At 43.1% G+C, this 15,354-nt stretch overlaps 1 protein-coding gene across 1 annotated transcript in view; it reads left to right on the top strand.

Moving 5' to 3' along the window:
* Positions 1-15,354, top strand: part of ntm (neurotrimin) — an 83,669-nt gene that overhangs the window by 58,082 nt on the left and 10,233 nt on the right. The window contains exons 8-9 of the mRNA XM_063204151.1: positions 8,284-8,415; positions 10,148-10,268. Of these exons, the coding sequence (XP_063060221.1) occupies positions 8,284-8,415; positions 10,148-10,268 (253 nt within the window). The remainder of the gene's footprint in view (positions 1-8,283; positions 8,416-10,147; positions 10,269-15,354) is intronic.

The following is a 15,354-nucleotide window of genomic DNA, read 5'->3' as shown; positions in this document are numbered from 1 at the left end:
GGATGTAGAGGTACCGATACCTGAAACTCTCTACATTCTTGGAGAATACTCCACTCTTAACTGTTTAGATCATTGGAGATTTACTCTCAGACTGCTTTTAATGGTGGATATTTCACAAACCCATTATGACATCTTCGGCTCCAAAAAAGCCTTTTGATTGCCATAAATCACTATGAGAAATGGCTGTACTTCAGTATTATTTGGTATACTGTACAGTACTTCATAATTCATCACTATTTCTTTTTGTCATGATTGTCTGAGCTGCACAGGCTTCAATATCAAGTGGGCGTGAGGCCAAGCGGTACTTAATTATTAAACAGAATTAGATACAACGATCTTTACACCTCTGTCTCTTTCAGACTCAGACTCAGGCACGGCGACTTTATTGCTTTGTTGATCTAGTACGGTGCTGGCCTGTCTCTGACATCCTAAGTGATATATCCGGCAGTTAGGCACGGATGTGGCATGTCAGTGAACTGGGTTGAAAGAGGCGATTTAATGGTTCACAGCAAAGTGAAACTGGCAGGTTGCATCTTCTTTAGTTTTCTTAAGTGTAGAAAAGCCGTCTTTGCATTCAAGAGACAGCGTCTCCCCAAACTCTCTGTTGCTTCTCTTTTTAGTGTGTCAAATTATGCCAGTTCTGCAAGGTGAGTGTTGTTCAAACGTTGAATTAACAAAGTTATAAATCACATATCCCAAGGGTTTTTCTGAACTTCAGCAAAATAACTTGCATTTTAATTCACTACAAAGTCCATGCAATACAGCATATGGCCACTTTTTTTTACCATATACCCTGTATAAGATATCTCCCCGCCTATCTCAACTAGCCCCCTCTCGTCTCGTCTCGTCTCGTCTCGTCTCGTCTCGTCTCCTCTCCTCTCCTCTCCTCTCTTCTCCTCTCTCGTCTTCTCCTCCCCTCTCCTAAGGCCGGACAAAAATGCATTCAAACGCAAATATTCTAGGGCGAGGACCCCCAAAACCCCCCGTCCTAAAATATGTCCTCCATTTTCCTGTCATGGAGATAGTCACCCTATACACGTGTGTCTCGCCCATCCACCACTAAGACTCAGCATGGCAGCTGAGACTGACAGACAGCAGATACACTGAACCACGGGACTGCACCTTACCTGCACTACCTCAGTCCTCCACTAACAAGAACTGTTGTTGTTGCCCTCCGTAATTTTATTTTCCTTGCATGACTTGTGCATATGAAGAAACTGACAAGCTGACTTGACTTGACTTGACTTGACTTGACTCATTGAGGAGGATGGGGGAGAGCACTGATTAATTACTCCCCCCACCAACCTGGCGGATCGGGAGTCCAACCGGCAACCTTTGGGCCCTAACCACTTACCCATGACTGCCGTAATGGCAGACAGAATCGTACAGTAGCTCTTCCCTTTCCTTTCTCTTGTTATTTCTCGCCTTTCTATCCTTTTCTTTTTTCCCCTATTTTTTCTTTTGGTTTGCTTTTTTCTCTTCATTTTTTCTTCTCTTTGTTTTTGCGTCACATTGCCTAAGTTTGACTATTGCATTATTGATGTTCTTGTTCCTGGTGTCAGGAGTATGTAAGTGACTGAAGTCTTTCTGCTCTTGAAGAAACATGACCCACTGTGAAGCGTAGAGAGTAGAATAGAGTAGAGAAGACTAGAATAGAGTAGAGTAGAAAAGACTAGACTAGAGTAGAGAAGACTAGAATAGAGTAGAGTATAGAATAGAATAGAGTAGAGAAGAGTAGAATGGAGTAGATTAGATTAGAGTAGAGTAGAATGGAGTAGAGTAAATTAGAATAGAGTAGAAGAGTAGAGTAGATTAGAGTAGAGTAGAATGGAGTAGAGTATAGAGTAGAGAAGAGTAGAGAAGAGTAGAGTAGAGTAGAGTAGAGTAGAGTAGAGTAGAGTAGAGTAGAGTAGAGTAGAGTAGAGAAGAGTAGAATAGAGTAGAGTAGAGTATAGAGTAGAATAGACTAGAGTAGAGTAGAATAGAGTAGAGTAGAGTAGAGTACAGTAGAGTACAGTAGAGTAGAGTAGAGTAGAGTAGAGTAGAGTAGAGAAGAGAAGAGTATAGAGTAGATGCCAGCGGTAGATAAGGTACACTTCATGGTTTTGAAGAAAATCATTAATTCTTTCCGTTTTCACATTTCTCTATAATGCATGGTTCAATACAATATTTGTTCCTTTGTCTTTGTTTTTCTTCTTCTTTTCATTCTTTTGTGTTTGCGTCTCCTTTTCTCTGCATCGTTTGTCTCTTCATCTGCCTTTCATGTCTGCCTGTGTCCCCTTGTGCTGCTGATGACACTGCTGTGACAGTATTGCATGTGGCAGCCGTGAAATCTGGAGAGGATTGGTCTGCTGGACTCGCTCCGGTGGCATCCTCTGTGTGTGTGTGTGTGTGTGCGTGTGCGTGTGCGTGTGCGTGTGTGTGTGTGTGTGTGTGTGTGTGTGTGTGTGTGTGTGTGTGTGTGTGTGTGTGTGTTTATGTGTGTGTGTGTGTGTGTGTGTGTGTGTGTGTGTGTGCGTGCGTGCGTGCGTGCGTACGTGCATGCGTGTGTACGTGTGTGTGTGCGTGTATGTGTGTGTGTGTGTGCGCGCACGTGTGTTTATGTGTGTGTGTGTACGCGCAGTTTTGAAGAAAGAGAGTTGCCTGTGTAAGATTGCCTGTGGACTCGCTCTGGTGGCATCCTGCATCTCAATCCTGATATCACGCCAACTTGAACCGTCTCGCATACGTGCAGCATGACTGCATGTTAACTCGTGCTCCTGTGACAGGTTAGGTTTAGGCATGGTTTTGGTCAGGGCACAATTTCTGTGTGTCTTGTGTGTGTTCTGATTTTATCAATTATGCTCTCTCTCTCTCTCTCTCTCTCTCTCTCTCTCTCTCTCTCTCTCTCTCTCTCTCTCTCTCTCTCTCTCTCTCGCCTCAAAAGTGAAAAGAAGACATTGTTCTACCATGGGCAATGTGGTACTTATTTCATGATAAGAGTTGTCATATTATGCTCTATCTTCTCACTGTTTCAAAGACAGAACTTGACATGCAGCAAGGGCACTCAATAAAAAATCAGTCACAATGTCCCTTGCAACATCTGCCCTTCCAATGCCAACATCAGGACAAGTGCAAACAGATCCTCTTTATAACGCTGCATGACTATTCCAGGTGCATTTTCATAGGGCACTTGTCTCAAATGTTATACTGTGGCTGTATGTGTATTCTCTTACCAGTACTGCGCTCCGGCTGTGCATTTTACACCAGTGCTATGCACCAATGCACACAGGTCTACTTTCACCCCTGGCGAATGTGAACATTTCATTTCTGCGTAGAGCATGCAGACATGGGCCTGTGGTGTGTTAACCCATTTTGTCCTAAGCCCTTTTTGGGAAAGGATGCCCTCTGCCTATTAAATCCTAAATATCTCAGCCTCCGAAGCACTTACAAACATGAAATAGGTTACATTTAAAATCTAGAACCTTCATTTTGCACTAGTATAGGGTTCATTCAGATGTAACATACTCAAATCTTTAATAAACAGCTCAAATATCAAGAACTTGAATGTACTCGTATATGTCGCTCCAGGACACAATGAGTTAAATAAAGTACCCCCCTGGCTGGGGTGATGAGTCACTGTCTATTCGTCTCCCTCAGACACAGCCAGATGCAGTATACTGTCTACAGGACCCAGCCAGACCCATAGTCCAGCAGAACAAATTATTCATGTTTTTTTTAAGTATTTTTGGGGGGGCTTTTCAGCCTTTATTGTTTCTTGTGAGACAGGATAGTGGAGGAGAGACAGGAAGTGAGCTGGGAGAGAGAGACGGGGAAGGACCGGCAAAGGACCCGGACCCGGACCCGGACCGGGAATCGAAGCCGGGTCGGGGGAGTGGTAAACGTGTGCCCTACCATATCAGCCACGGTAGGGCAAGAATACATTATTCTATTAGTTCAATAACGCAGGGGAGAAGACACACCAAGACAGTGTGACCTCCATGTCCAGCTAGATGGGGAAGGTCAAAGGTCATGACCCCTTGAAGAGCTGCTGCTTCGCTCAGAGCCTGTTCTGCCTCCCTGTTCATGTTGTCATGAGCACCAGAGCGCAACACACAGAGACACCCGAGACAGAAGAGAAGGGAAGGAGGGTCTGTGTGTTTGTGTGTGTATTAGTGTCTGTGCGAGCGTGTGTGTCCATGTCTATATTGAAGTGTGTGTGTGTGTGTGTGTGTGTGTGTGTGAGTGTGTGTGTGTGTGTGTGTGTGTGTGTGTGTGTGTGTGTGTGTGTGTGTGTGTGTGTGTGTGTGTGTGTGTGTGTGTGTGTGTGTGTGTGTGTGTGTGTGTGTGTGTGTGTGTGGAGTGCTGGTATGGTTTTTACTATAACACATGTGGAATAAGTGATTTTAGTGGAGGGGGACAGGAGCTGTCATCTGAGCAACACCTATTGTAGAGGACTCTCCTTTGTGAGCTGTCATCTGAGCAACACCTATTGTAGAGGACTCTCCTCTCTCATCCCTTCATCAACACCTATTGTAGAGGACTCTCCTCTCTCATCCCTTCATCATCACCTATTCTTCAGGACTCTCCTCTCTCATCCCTTCATCATCACCTATTCTTCAGGACTCTCCTCCTCCACTCCTCTATCATCCCCTTATCAATATTGTGATATTCAAGGGGCGATTTTCTGCTTTTGTTCCCATAAAAGTGACAACACCAAAATGTAGGCTACCGCATCAATGGCCCCCTAACAGAGCTGTGACAAGATAATGTCTCTGTATTTGTCTTTTGCTGTTGTTGAGCAGGGTAAAAGGCTTTTTCTCCTCTGCTGTTATTGAGCGGGGTAAAAGGCTTGTTCTCCTTTGTCTGCCTCGCGTCGCTGGAATAGTATTGTCACTTTAGACAGACGTGCGCTGTGGATCCTGAAAGATGTTTACACCTGTCAGCACACCCTGCGAACACGTGGGAAGGATGAGTGGTGGAGCTGTGTGTGTGTAACTGTGTGTGTGTGCGTGCGTGCATGCGTGCGTGCGTGCGTGCGTGCGTGCGTGTGTGTGTAAGCAGCTGCCTCAGCTGTGTCCTTGTTGTCTAGAGTTGGTCATTATATATAGTAAGACCATAAAACAGCAGTGCAAAGCCTCACTCTACATTTCCATATAATGTTCATGGCACACTGCTGGCACAATTTAACAATATTGTCACAGCCGTACAGTGATTCTATTAGCATTTCTCCTCCTCTTCCTCCTCTCTTCTTTCTCCTTGTCTCCTCCCTTCTTCTCCTTCTCTTCATCCTGCTCTACCTGCTCCTCCTCCCCACCTCTTTCGCCCTTATTGTCTTCTTCCTCCTCCTCCTTGTGTTCCTAGTCCTCCTCTTCCTCTCCTCTTTCTCCCCCTCTTCCTCCTGCTCCTCTTCCTCCTCCTCCTCTTCCTCCTCCCTTCTCCTCTTCTTCCTCCTCCTCCTCCTCTTTCTCCCCCTCTTCCTCCTCCTCCTCCTCCTCTTACTCCTCCCCCTCCTCTCCTCCTACTCTTTCTCCTCCTCCTTCCTTTCTTCCTCCTTCTCCTCCTCTTCTTCCTCCTCCTCCTCCTCCTCTTTCTCCTCCTCCTCCTCTTTCTCTTCTTCTTCCTCTTCCTCCTCCTCTTCCTCCCCCTCCTCCTCCTCTTCCTCCTCCTCCTCTTCCTCCTCTACCCTCCTTCCACTTCCTCCTCTTCTTCCCTCCTCCTCCTCCTCCCTCTTCCTCCTCCTCCTCCCTCTTCCTCCTCCTCCTCCTCTTCCTCCTCCTCCCTTTCTTCTGTCTCTATGAGTGTATAAGCTGTAAGTGTCTGAGTTCTGTTTCCTCTTGGTGTCTTCCAGACCCATGACACACATGTGTAGAGTAGAGTAGAGTAGAGTAGAGTAAAGTAGAGTAGTGAAGAGTAGAGTAGAGTAGTGTAGAGTATAGTAGTGTAGAGTAGAGTAGAGTAGAGTAGAGTAGAGTAGAGTAGAGTAGAGTAGTGTAGAGTAGAGTAGAGTAGTGTAGAGTAGTGTAGAGTAGAGTAGAGTAGTGTAGAGTAGAGTAGAGTAGAGTAGAGTAGTGTAGAGTAGAGTAGAGTAGAGTAGAGTAGAGTAGTGTAGAGTAGAGTAGAGTAGTGTAGAGTAGAGTAGAGTAGAGTAGAGTAGTGTAGAATAGAGTAGTGTACAGTAGAGTGCAGTAGTGTAGAATAGAGTAGTGTAGAGTAGTGTGGAGTAGAGTAGTATACTGTAGAGTATCATAGAGTAGAGTAGAGTAGTGTAGAGTAGAGTAGAGTAGAGTAGAGTAGAGTACAGTAGAGTAGAGTAGTGTAGAGTAGAGTAGAGTAGAGTAGAGTAGAGTAGAGTAGAGTAGAGTAGAGCAGAGTTATAACACATATGGCCAGTGTTGTGTAGAGTAGAGTGGAGTGGAGTGGAGTGGAGTGGAGTGGAGTGGAGTGGAGTAATAACACATATGGCCAGTGTTGTGTTGTGTAGAGTAGTGTAGAGTAGAGTAGAGTAGAGTAGAGTTATAACACATATGGCCAGTGTTGTGTAGAGTAGAGTAGAGTAGTGTAGAGTGTTGTGTTGTGTAGAGTAGAGTAGAGTGTTGTGTTGTGTAGAGTAGAGTAGAGTAGTGTAGAGTAGAGTAGTGTAGAGTAGAGTTATAACACATATGGCCAGTGTTGTGTTGTGTAGAGTAGTGTAGAGTAGAGTAGAGTAGAGTAGAGTTATAACACATATGGCCAGTGTTGTGTAGAGTAGAGTAGAGTATTTAGAGTAGAACACATACGGCCAGAGTTGTGTTGTGTAGAGTAGAGTTATAACACATAAGGCCAGTGTAGTGCTGTGTTGTGCATCAGTGCGCTGGCCAGGGGGCGCCACTGGGAGGAGGCAGCAGAAACCCATCTCTCCTGCTCTAATTAGCACACAGCAGCACATTGGGAACCACTCCAGGAGATTCACACTGCAGAGGTCTTTTCTTTATTTTGAATTGAACTTTTTTTATTATTATTTTAAGTTCATGTGTTAAATCTTTTGCCAAATTCCTCAGTTTTAAGACATGTTTGCTATCCGCTAGCGCAACCTTGCATGCTGCTCTCTCTGGGAAGCAGAGGTCCTTTCTTTAGTTCTGTCTTCTGTCATGTTTTGAAAGGACTAATTTATTATTTTTTTCAAACTGTTTCTTTTAAAAATATCACATTAATATTCCAAGATGGCCTCTCGGGTGACAGCTGACTGCTTCCTGTTCTGGTTGGCTAGTTAGTTGGTTGCTATTGACCCTGAGGGATCGCTGTGGAAATGTAATTATTTGTTAGCGTGTTCCTATGCCCTTTAGTCTCTCCTCTTCCTTGCTTTTTATTCCCTTTCCACTCGTAACAAGCAGAAAGCACTGCAACACTTTGATCACAGAGGTCTTCATGTTTCGCGTAGCTCGTGTTCCAACAACCCTGCTTGTTCCACTGCCATGTTTTCCTTGATTTCTCTCATTCTCACTTTCACATGCACAATCATGCACGCTCACACACACACACACGCGCTCACGGTCACAGACACAAACACACACACACACACACACACACTCACACACAAACACACACACACTCACACACACACACACACACACACACACACACACACTCACACACAAACACAAACACAAACACAAACACACACACACACACACACATTATACGCACGCACGCACACACTCACTATATGCACGCACGCGCACATGCACTTATACACACATGCACACGCACACAATGTGTTTTCTGTTAGCGTCTGGCTAATTATTCTTGTTGGTTTATTGGACCACTTGCTCTCGCTGTACAAGCTTTTTTATCCAAGGAGCCAAGGAGGGTTTTTTTGCCAAGGAGGTTATGCTTTCGGTCGTGTTGGTTTGTTTGTTTGTCTGAAGTCTGTCTGTGTGTCAGCAGGATTACTCAGAAAGTTATGAACAAATGTTGATTAAATCTTGTTTAGTTGTTGGGGGTGATCCGGATCACCATTGCAGAATAGGACATTACAGTTTTTAACTCCACAACAACAAGACAGAAAGACTTGAAATTAAATCAGAGTGTAGCATGGTCAAATGTTCTATCAAACAGCTTCCTTTGCGGATGTCTGCACTCTCTGAGTGCATTTGTAGTTTATAACATTTATTTATTTATATCATATATTTCTGCTTCTCTTGTGTGTCGCTACAGCCCAGGTCCTGACGACAGAGGATGAGTGCAATGAGATCCACAACTTGCTCTTGCTGTAAAGCTGTTTATAATGTTTATTTATCATATTTATCTTGTGTGTCGCTACAGCCCAGGTCCTGACGACGGAGGATGAGTTCCTAGAGATCCAGTCCATCTCCAGGCAGCGGGCGGGAACGTACGAGTGCACAGCCGTCAACGACGTGGCCACCGACACGCAGACAGTGGAGCTAACTGTGAACTGTAAGACGCTCACACATTACTCATTACATTACACTACATTACATTACAATGTGGCCACCAACACGCAGACAGTGGAGCTCACCGTCAACTGTAATCACATTACACTATATTACATTACAGCAAATTAGACTAGATTAGATTACATTACAGCAGATTACACTATATTACATTACAGTAGATTACGCTGTATTACATTACAGCAGATTACACTACAGCAAATCAGAGTACATTACAATACAATGTGGCCACCGACACCCAGACAGTGGAGCTCACCGTCAACTGTAAGACACTCACATCACATTACTCTATATTACATTACAGTACATTACATTATATTACACTACATTACACTACATTAGATTACACTGCACTACACTACATTATACTACAGTACATTACATTACACTACATTACATTACAATGTGGCCACCGACACCCAGACAGTGGAGCTCACCGTCAACTGTAAGACACTCACACTTCACTACACTACATCACATTACATTACATCACAGTACATTACATTACAATATGTCCATCGACACACAGACAGTGGAGCTCACCATCAACTGTAAGACGCTCACACATTACATTACATCACACCACATTACAGTACATTACAGCACAGTACAGCAAATCAGAGTACATTACATTACAATGTGGCCACCAACACGCAGACAGTGGAGCTCACCGTCAACTGTAATCACATTACACTATATTACATTACACTACAGTACATCACAGTACATTACAATACAATGTGGCCACCGACACACAGACAGTGGAGCTCACCGTCAACTGTAAGACGCTCACACATTAAATTACATTACACTTAATTACATTACAGTACATTACAGCACAGTACAGCAAATCAGAGTACATTACAATACAATGTGGCCACCGACACCCAGACAGTGGAGCTCACCGTCAACTGTAAGACACTCACATCACATTACTCTATATTACATTACAGTACATTACATCACAGTACATTACAATACAATGTGGCCACCGACACACAGACAGTGGAGCTCACCGTCAACTGTAAGACACTCACATCACATTACACTACACTACATTACACTACATTACACTACATTACATTACACTACATTACATTACATTACATTACATTACACTACATTACATTACACTACATTACATTACAATGTGGCCACCGACACCCAGACAGTGGAGCTCACCGTCAACTGTAAGACACTCACATTACTGTACACATTACATCTCATTATACACATTGCATTACTTTACATTGCATTGCATTACATTAAATCACATTACATTACTTTACATTGCATTGCATTACATTAAATCACATTACATTACTTTACATTGCATTGCATTACATTAAATCACATTGCATTGCATTACATTAAATCACATTACATTGCATTATTATATTACATAGAGGACATTGCATTTCATTATTATATTACAATCTCCTCCCGGGGATCAATCAACCCAGACTTTGAACAATAGACAAATAACTAAACAAGCAAAAACATCTGATCCTCTTGTCAAACAGCTGCAATTCATGATCAAAGGTTTCTCACTCCTTCGTGTGTGTGTGTGTGTGTGTGTGTGTGTGTGTGTGTGTGTGTGTGTGTGTGTGTGTGTGTGTGTGTGTGTGTGTGTGTGTGTGTGTGTGTGTGTGTGTGTGCATGTTTGTGTGTGTTTGTGTGTGTGTGTGTGTGTGCTGTCCTGTGTGTGTGTCTAGATCCGCCTTCCCTGTCGGAGGGTGTGGATGTGGGCGTGACCCTGGGCCAGCGTGGCGTCCTGCAGTGCCAAGCGGATGCCGTGCCCGCCGCCGACTTCGAGTGGTACCGTGACGACAGGAGGTACAGCACGACCCTCAAACGACCTTCAGGCCCGAAACACAGCCTGGTCATAGCACATCATAAACATAGTACCCCAAACCAAGGCTGGACTGGCCATCTGGCACAGCGGGCATTTCCCCGTGGGCCCCGCACCCTCGTGGGCCCCTATTTTCAGAAATAAAAAAATAATAATTATTAATTTTTTTACATTTCTGAATATAGGGGCCCACGATGGTGCGGAGCCCACCGATGAGTCAGTTCTGCGCCCCCTAATTATGAGGGGGCCCTTTAAGCCAAAAGTGCCCGGGCCCTATATCTCCCCCAGTCCAGCGCTGCCTCAAACCACCATTACATAGCACATCATAACACTGATTCTTGAGAAAGCGGCTAAAACATGTCTCAGCAATAAACTGCCAATTCTGTTGAAAATAAACTACATTTTCATGAACAAAATGAATCCAGGTAAAGACCCAGGGGTCTGTTACACAAATGTACAGTCGTTTGAAATATTCAAGTGTAATTGTATTACTTTTCATGGCTATAAACCTGCCCACACCCTGTAAAAACAGCTGTCCCAAGGACAGACATCATCATTTCAATTGACTTAAAATGTAAAAATCACTGATATTATTGAATAATATCACCATGATGTGAAAGTCCATATTGAAGTGGTTCTGCAGATATGCACATAGTGCATGTAAAACAATATTTACTACTATTTTCTGATTGCTCAAAGTGTGTCCAGCATATTAGTCACCACCGTCAGATTTTTTTAAAAAGACAATAAAATCAGGTATGCACAAGGTCATTATCATTACTTAGGACCCCTTTTCAAAACTTTAGCTCTACTGCATACCTCACCATCACAGAGGCTCCTGTAAGTTTACTATTTTCTCTTCAATTTGCTAATTTGTTTGGACACTGGTACTGTCCCAACCATAACCTGTCAACACCGTCGGTGGTTTTAATAGTATTATGTTACATTAATGTTAATTATATATACGTTTTCAGAAGCGGCTTGAAGCCCCTAAGAAACAGAGCGAAAACGAAGTGGCTGATGTGAGCAAAAAATGCATAATATGTAAAAGAGTGTTTTTTTGTCTCACACCGTCAGATGTCACCACCGTCAGATTTTGTTTCGCTCATCATCTTGTTCCATATTTTGCTAAATTGTGCTGGTTAATGAAACATTACCAGACATGTTAGTAATAATTGTGACCCAAACTTTTACTCCAGCCTCCACTGAGGTGCATTTGGATTGTTTTTTGTCACAAAACCTGACGGTGGTGACATCTGATGCAGTTCACAAAAAAGCATGTGTTTTACATGTTTTTGACAAGTTTTAAGAATATGCTTCCAATAAGTATCTACAATTATGTTGAATTGTAAAAGTAATTCACTTAAATACAGTGAACATATTTTTTTTACTTCTAATTCTGTCTGACGCTGGTGACAAAACCAAGAAAGAGCCCATTTTATGAAAAATGTGAAACATGGGGAGCTTGGCCAATACATTCACTGCAGAGCCAAGACCTTCATCTATGATAATACTCCTCTATATTTTGGATTTGAACAACTTAAAACCTGTTTATGCCACATTTTCAATAATCTAGGCCTACTTCCTAGAGTATCTAACAAATGAAGAAAAAACACATGCACAAACATACTGTGCACATACAAAAATAAAGTGTTTATGCTAGATGTCATTGACTTGAGAGGGCTATTTATTTTGCTAAATGTAGGTAATAATTAGGTCACTTTCACCACCTTCAGATTACTGTCACCACCGTCAGTTCTTAAGTCACCACCGTAAGAAGGAGTTTTGGACATTTTACAGTTTTTCTCAATTGGTTTTGTACATTTCTCACAACAGAATAATGATTCCCAAAAGTCTTTGTTCAATTGTGACTTCCTGGTGTTACCTGTGCACATGGTCAAATCAGTTTCTTATTGTTCTTGGCATATAGCAAATGCTCTCGTCCACCATGCTACGGCTGTGTACAATTCTCAGTGATTTCGTACATTATCAATTGCTTTTGTCATATCACTTAAAAAAGCTGTCACTGAATGCATGAAACTATCTCAATCTTATCTGATCAATGTAATATAAAACTGAATTTACAAGATTTCCCATCCAATCTAAACAGCATTTCGCTGCAGAAAAGATCCTCAAGAGTGTACTAATCAATTGACAACATGAGCAATTGATTTGACTAGCTTGTCCATACACTATGACACAATGACTAACCATTCTGCTGGTGCTGATATGTTCATTGACACAAAAAACTTGGTTTTGAAAGACAAATAAGGGCTTTGAGCAAGAGACTCGGTTTTGCAGGTCATCCACGGTGTTTTGCCATTTGTTAAAGCTGTTTTGAGACTGAATATTATGTTTTTCAAATTGCGAGAGATATTCGAGAAATGTGCAAAACCAATTGAGAAATACTGTAAATGAATGTGCTTAGAAAATTTTCCTTTGGAGTTGTTAAATTATCAAAGTAATAGCAAATTTAAGCCTACACAAATATTTGTGAAATTACAAAAAATTGTTTGATCTATTTAGGCATTAAGTAAGCATTGTCTGACAGCACATATTTTTAAATTAGAACACATTAAGCAGTATTAAAATAGAATGAAAGTGAATTTTCAACATTTAAAGGCGTATGTGTGAGCCAACAAACACACACAATCGCTTAAAAACTCCAGATACATATGCAACCAAATCAATACACTTTTTATTGCTTTTAATTGTGTCTGACGGTGTTGACAAAAAACAAGGTATGATCCGAGAAAAACCTGATTTCTGAAAAAAAAATCAAAATGAGGAGATTGGCCTTGTGCATTTCTGAAAAGCCAAGACCTTTGTCTACGAGGATATACCATATTATTTTGTAATTCTCTTCGTTTTTTTCTTTCAAGATTACAACCTGTTTTAGCCACTTTCTCAAGAATCAGTGATAAACATAGTACCTCTCGCACCACCCAAAAACACCATTACATTGCTCCCACCATGATTTTCCCTCCTTTATTAAAAATTTAATTATTATTTTTTCACTGTAGCTCACATGACAAAATATTCTGCCCAGGAATGTTCTAGAGTGGGGAATTATAAATGTTCAAAAGCCTTCTGATCTTATGCTATAATGTGTGGTTAGAAAATGGGATGGAGCTGAAAAAGGAAAGAAAGAAGTCAAGTCAAGTCAAGTAGGTTTTATTGTCAATTTCTTTACATGCACTGGTCATACAAAGAATTTGAAATTACATTTCTTGCTTTCCCATACAGACATAGACTAATTAAGGTAAGGACATAGACAGTATAGACATAGACAGTACTTATACATGGACTTAAGACAGTATGGACATAGACAGTGCTCATACAGACATTTAAAGTGCAAGACTGGACAACAGAAGACTTGTAGAGGACATACATTAAGAGGTATTTGTTGTGTTTTTGTGCTTTTCCTAAAAAAAGTCCTTTATAGCGTTCTGACATGGTAATAGTAGCATTTTGAAGAAAATAAATATAAAAAGGTCTGTCAAGTACACCAGCAGCAGTGTGTGTGTGTGTGTGTGTGTGTGTGTGTGTGTGTGTGTGTGTGTGTGTGTGTGTGTGTGTGTGTGTGTGTGTGTGTGTGTGTGTGTGTATGTGTTTAGTGCAGGTAGAAGGTGCGGTGTGCGTCTTGTGTGTGTGTTCGTGTGTCTGTGTGTGTGTGTGTGTGTGTGTGTGTGTGTGTGTGTGTGTGTGTGTGTGTGTGTGTGTGTGTGTGTGTGTGTGTGTCAGTGTGTGTATGTTGGGTTTAGTGCAGAAAGTGCAGTGTGCTTGTGTGTGTGTGTGTGTGTGTGTGTGTGTGTGTGTGTGTGTGTGTGTGTGTGTGTGTGTGTGTGTGTGTGTGTGTGTGTGTGTGTGTGTGTGTGTGTGTGTGTGTGTGTGTGTGTGTGTGTGTGTGCATGTTTTGAGTTAGTGCAGGTTGAAAGTTCAGTCACAAGTATAGTAGTGCAGGTGGAATGTTCAGTCGCAGATATGGTGGTGGGGGATGGGGAGGGGGGGTTGTCAGTGGCCTTGCTGGCTAGAGGCTGACAGTGGGGGGGGGGGGTTGTCAGTGGCCTTGCTGGCTAGAGGCTGACAGTGGAGGGAGAGTGGGTTGAGTGTTCAGCATCTTGATCGCTTGGTGCATTGTGCTGCTCGCCAGCCGGGTGGTACGGGAGCGGAGGCGCCTGTACCTCTTTCCAGAGGGCAGGAGGCTGAACAGTTTGTGTGCAGGGTGGCTTGTGTCTTTGATGATCATCAGTGCTTTCCGGGTGAGGCGTGTGGTGTAAATGTCCTGCAGGGAGGGGAGTGGTACTCCAATGATCTTCTTCGCTGTGTTCACAACACGCTGGAGTGTCTTCCTGTTTTTCTCCGTGCAGCTTCCTCCCCACACTGTGATGCAGTTGGACACGACGCTCTCTATGGTTCCTCTGTAGAATGTTGTCATGATGGAGGGTGTAGCACTTGCCTTCTTTAGTTTGCGCAGGAAGTAGAGACGCTGATGGGCCTTCTTCGCCAGTGATGTAGTGTTGGTGGTCCAAGAGAGGTCGTCGCTGATGTGCACTCCAAGGAACTTGGTGCTGCTCACTCTCTCCACAGCATCGCCGTCGATGGTCAGTGGTGGCAGTTGTTTTTGGACCCTTTGGAAGTTGACAACAATCTCCTTGGTCTTGTTGACATTCAGCAGGAGGTTGTTGTCTTTGCACCATCTGGCCAGCAGGTCTACTTCTTCTCTGTAGTGAGTCTCATCGCCCTTGGTGATGAGGCCCACCAGTGTTGTATCATCCGCAAACTTCACTAGATGGTTAGTGCTGTGGGTCGTTGTGCAGTCGTGTGTCAGCAGCGTGAACAGCAGGGGGCTGAGAACACAGCCTTGCGGAGCCCCCGTGCTCAGGGTCAGGGTGCTCGAGGTGTTGTTCCCTACCCGTACTGCTTGTGGTCTTTGCATCAGGAAGTCCAGCAGCCAGTTGCAGAGGGAGGTGCTGAAACCTAGTTTGTCCAGTTTTCTGATGAGTTGTTGTGGTATTATGGTATTGAATGCTGAACTGAAGTCAATGAACAGCATTCTCACATATGAGT

The sequence above is a fragment of the Engraulis encrasicolus genome, chromosome 7 (assembly GCF_034702125.1).
Source record: "Engraulis encrasicolus isolate BLACKSEA-1 chromosome 7, IST_EnEncr_1.0, whole genome shotgun sequence".
Taxonomy (NCBI): domain Eukaryota; kingdom Metazoa; phylum Chordata; class Actinopteri; order Clupeiformes; family Engraulidae; genus Engraulis; species Engraulis encrasicolus.
Note: the sequence above shows the minus strand (reverse complement) of the source record. Positions and strands in the feature narration are given on the sequence as shown.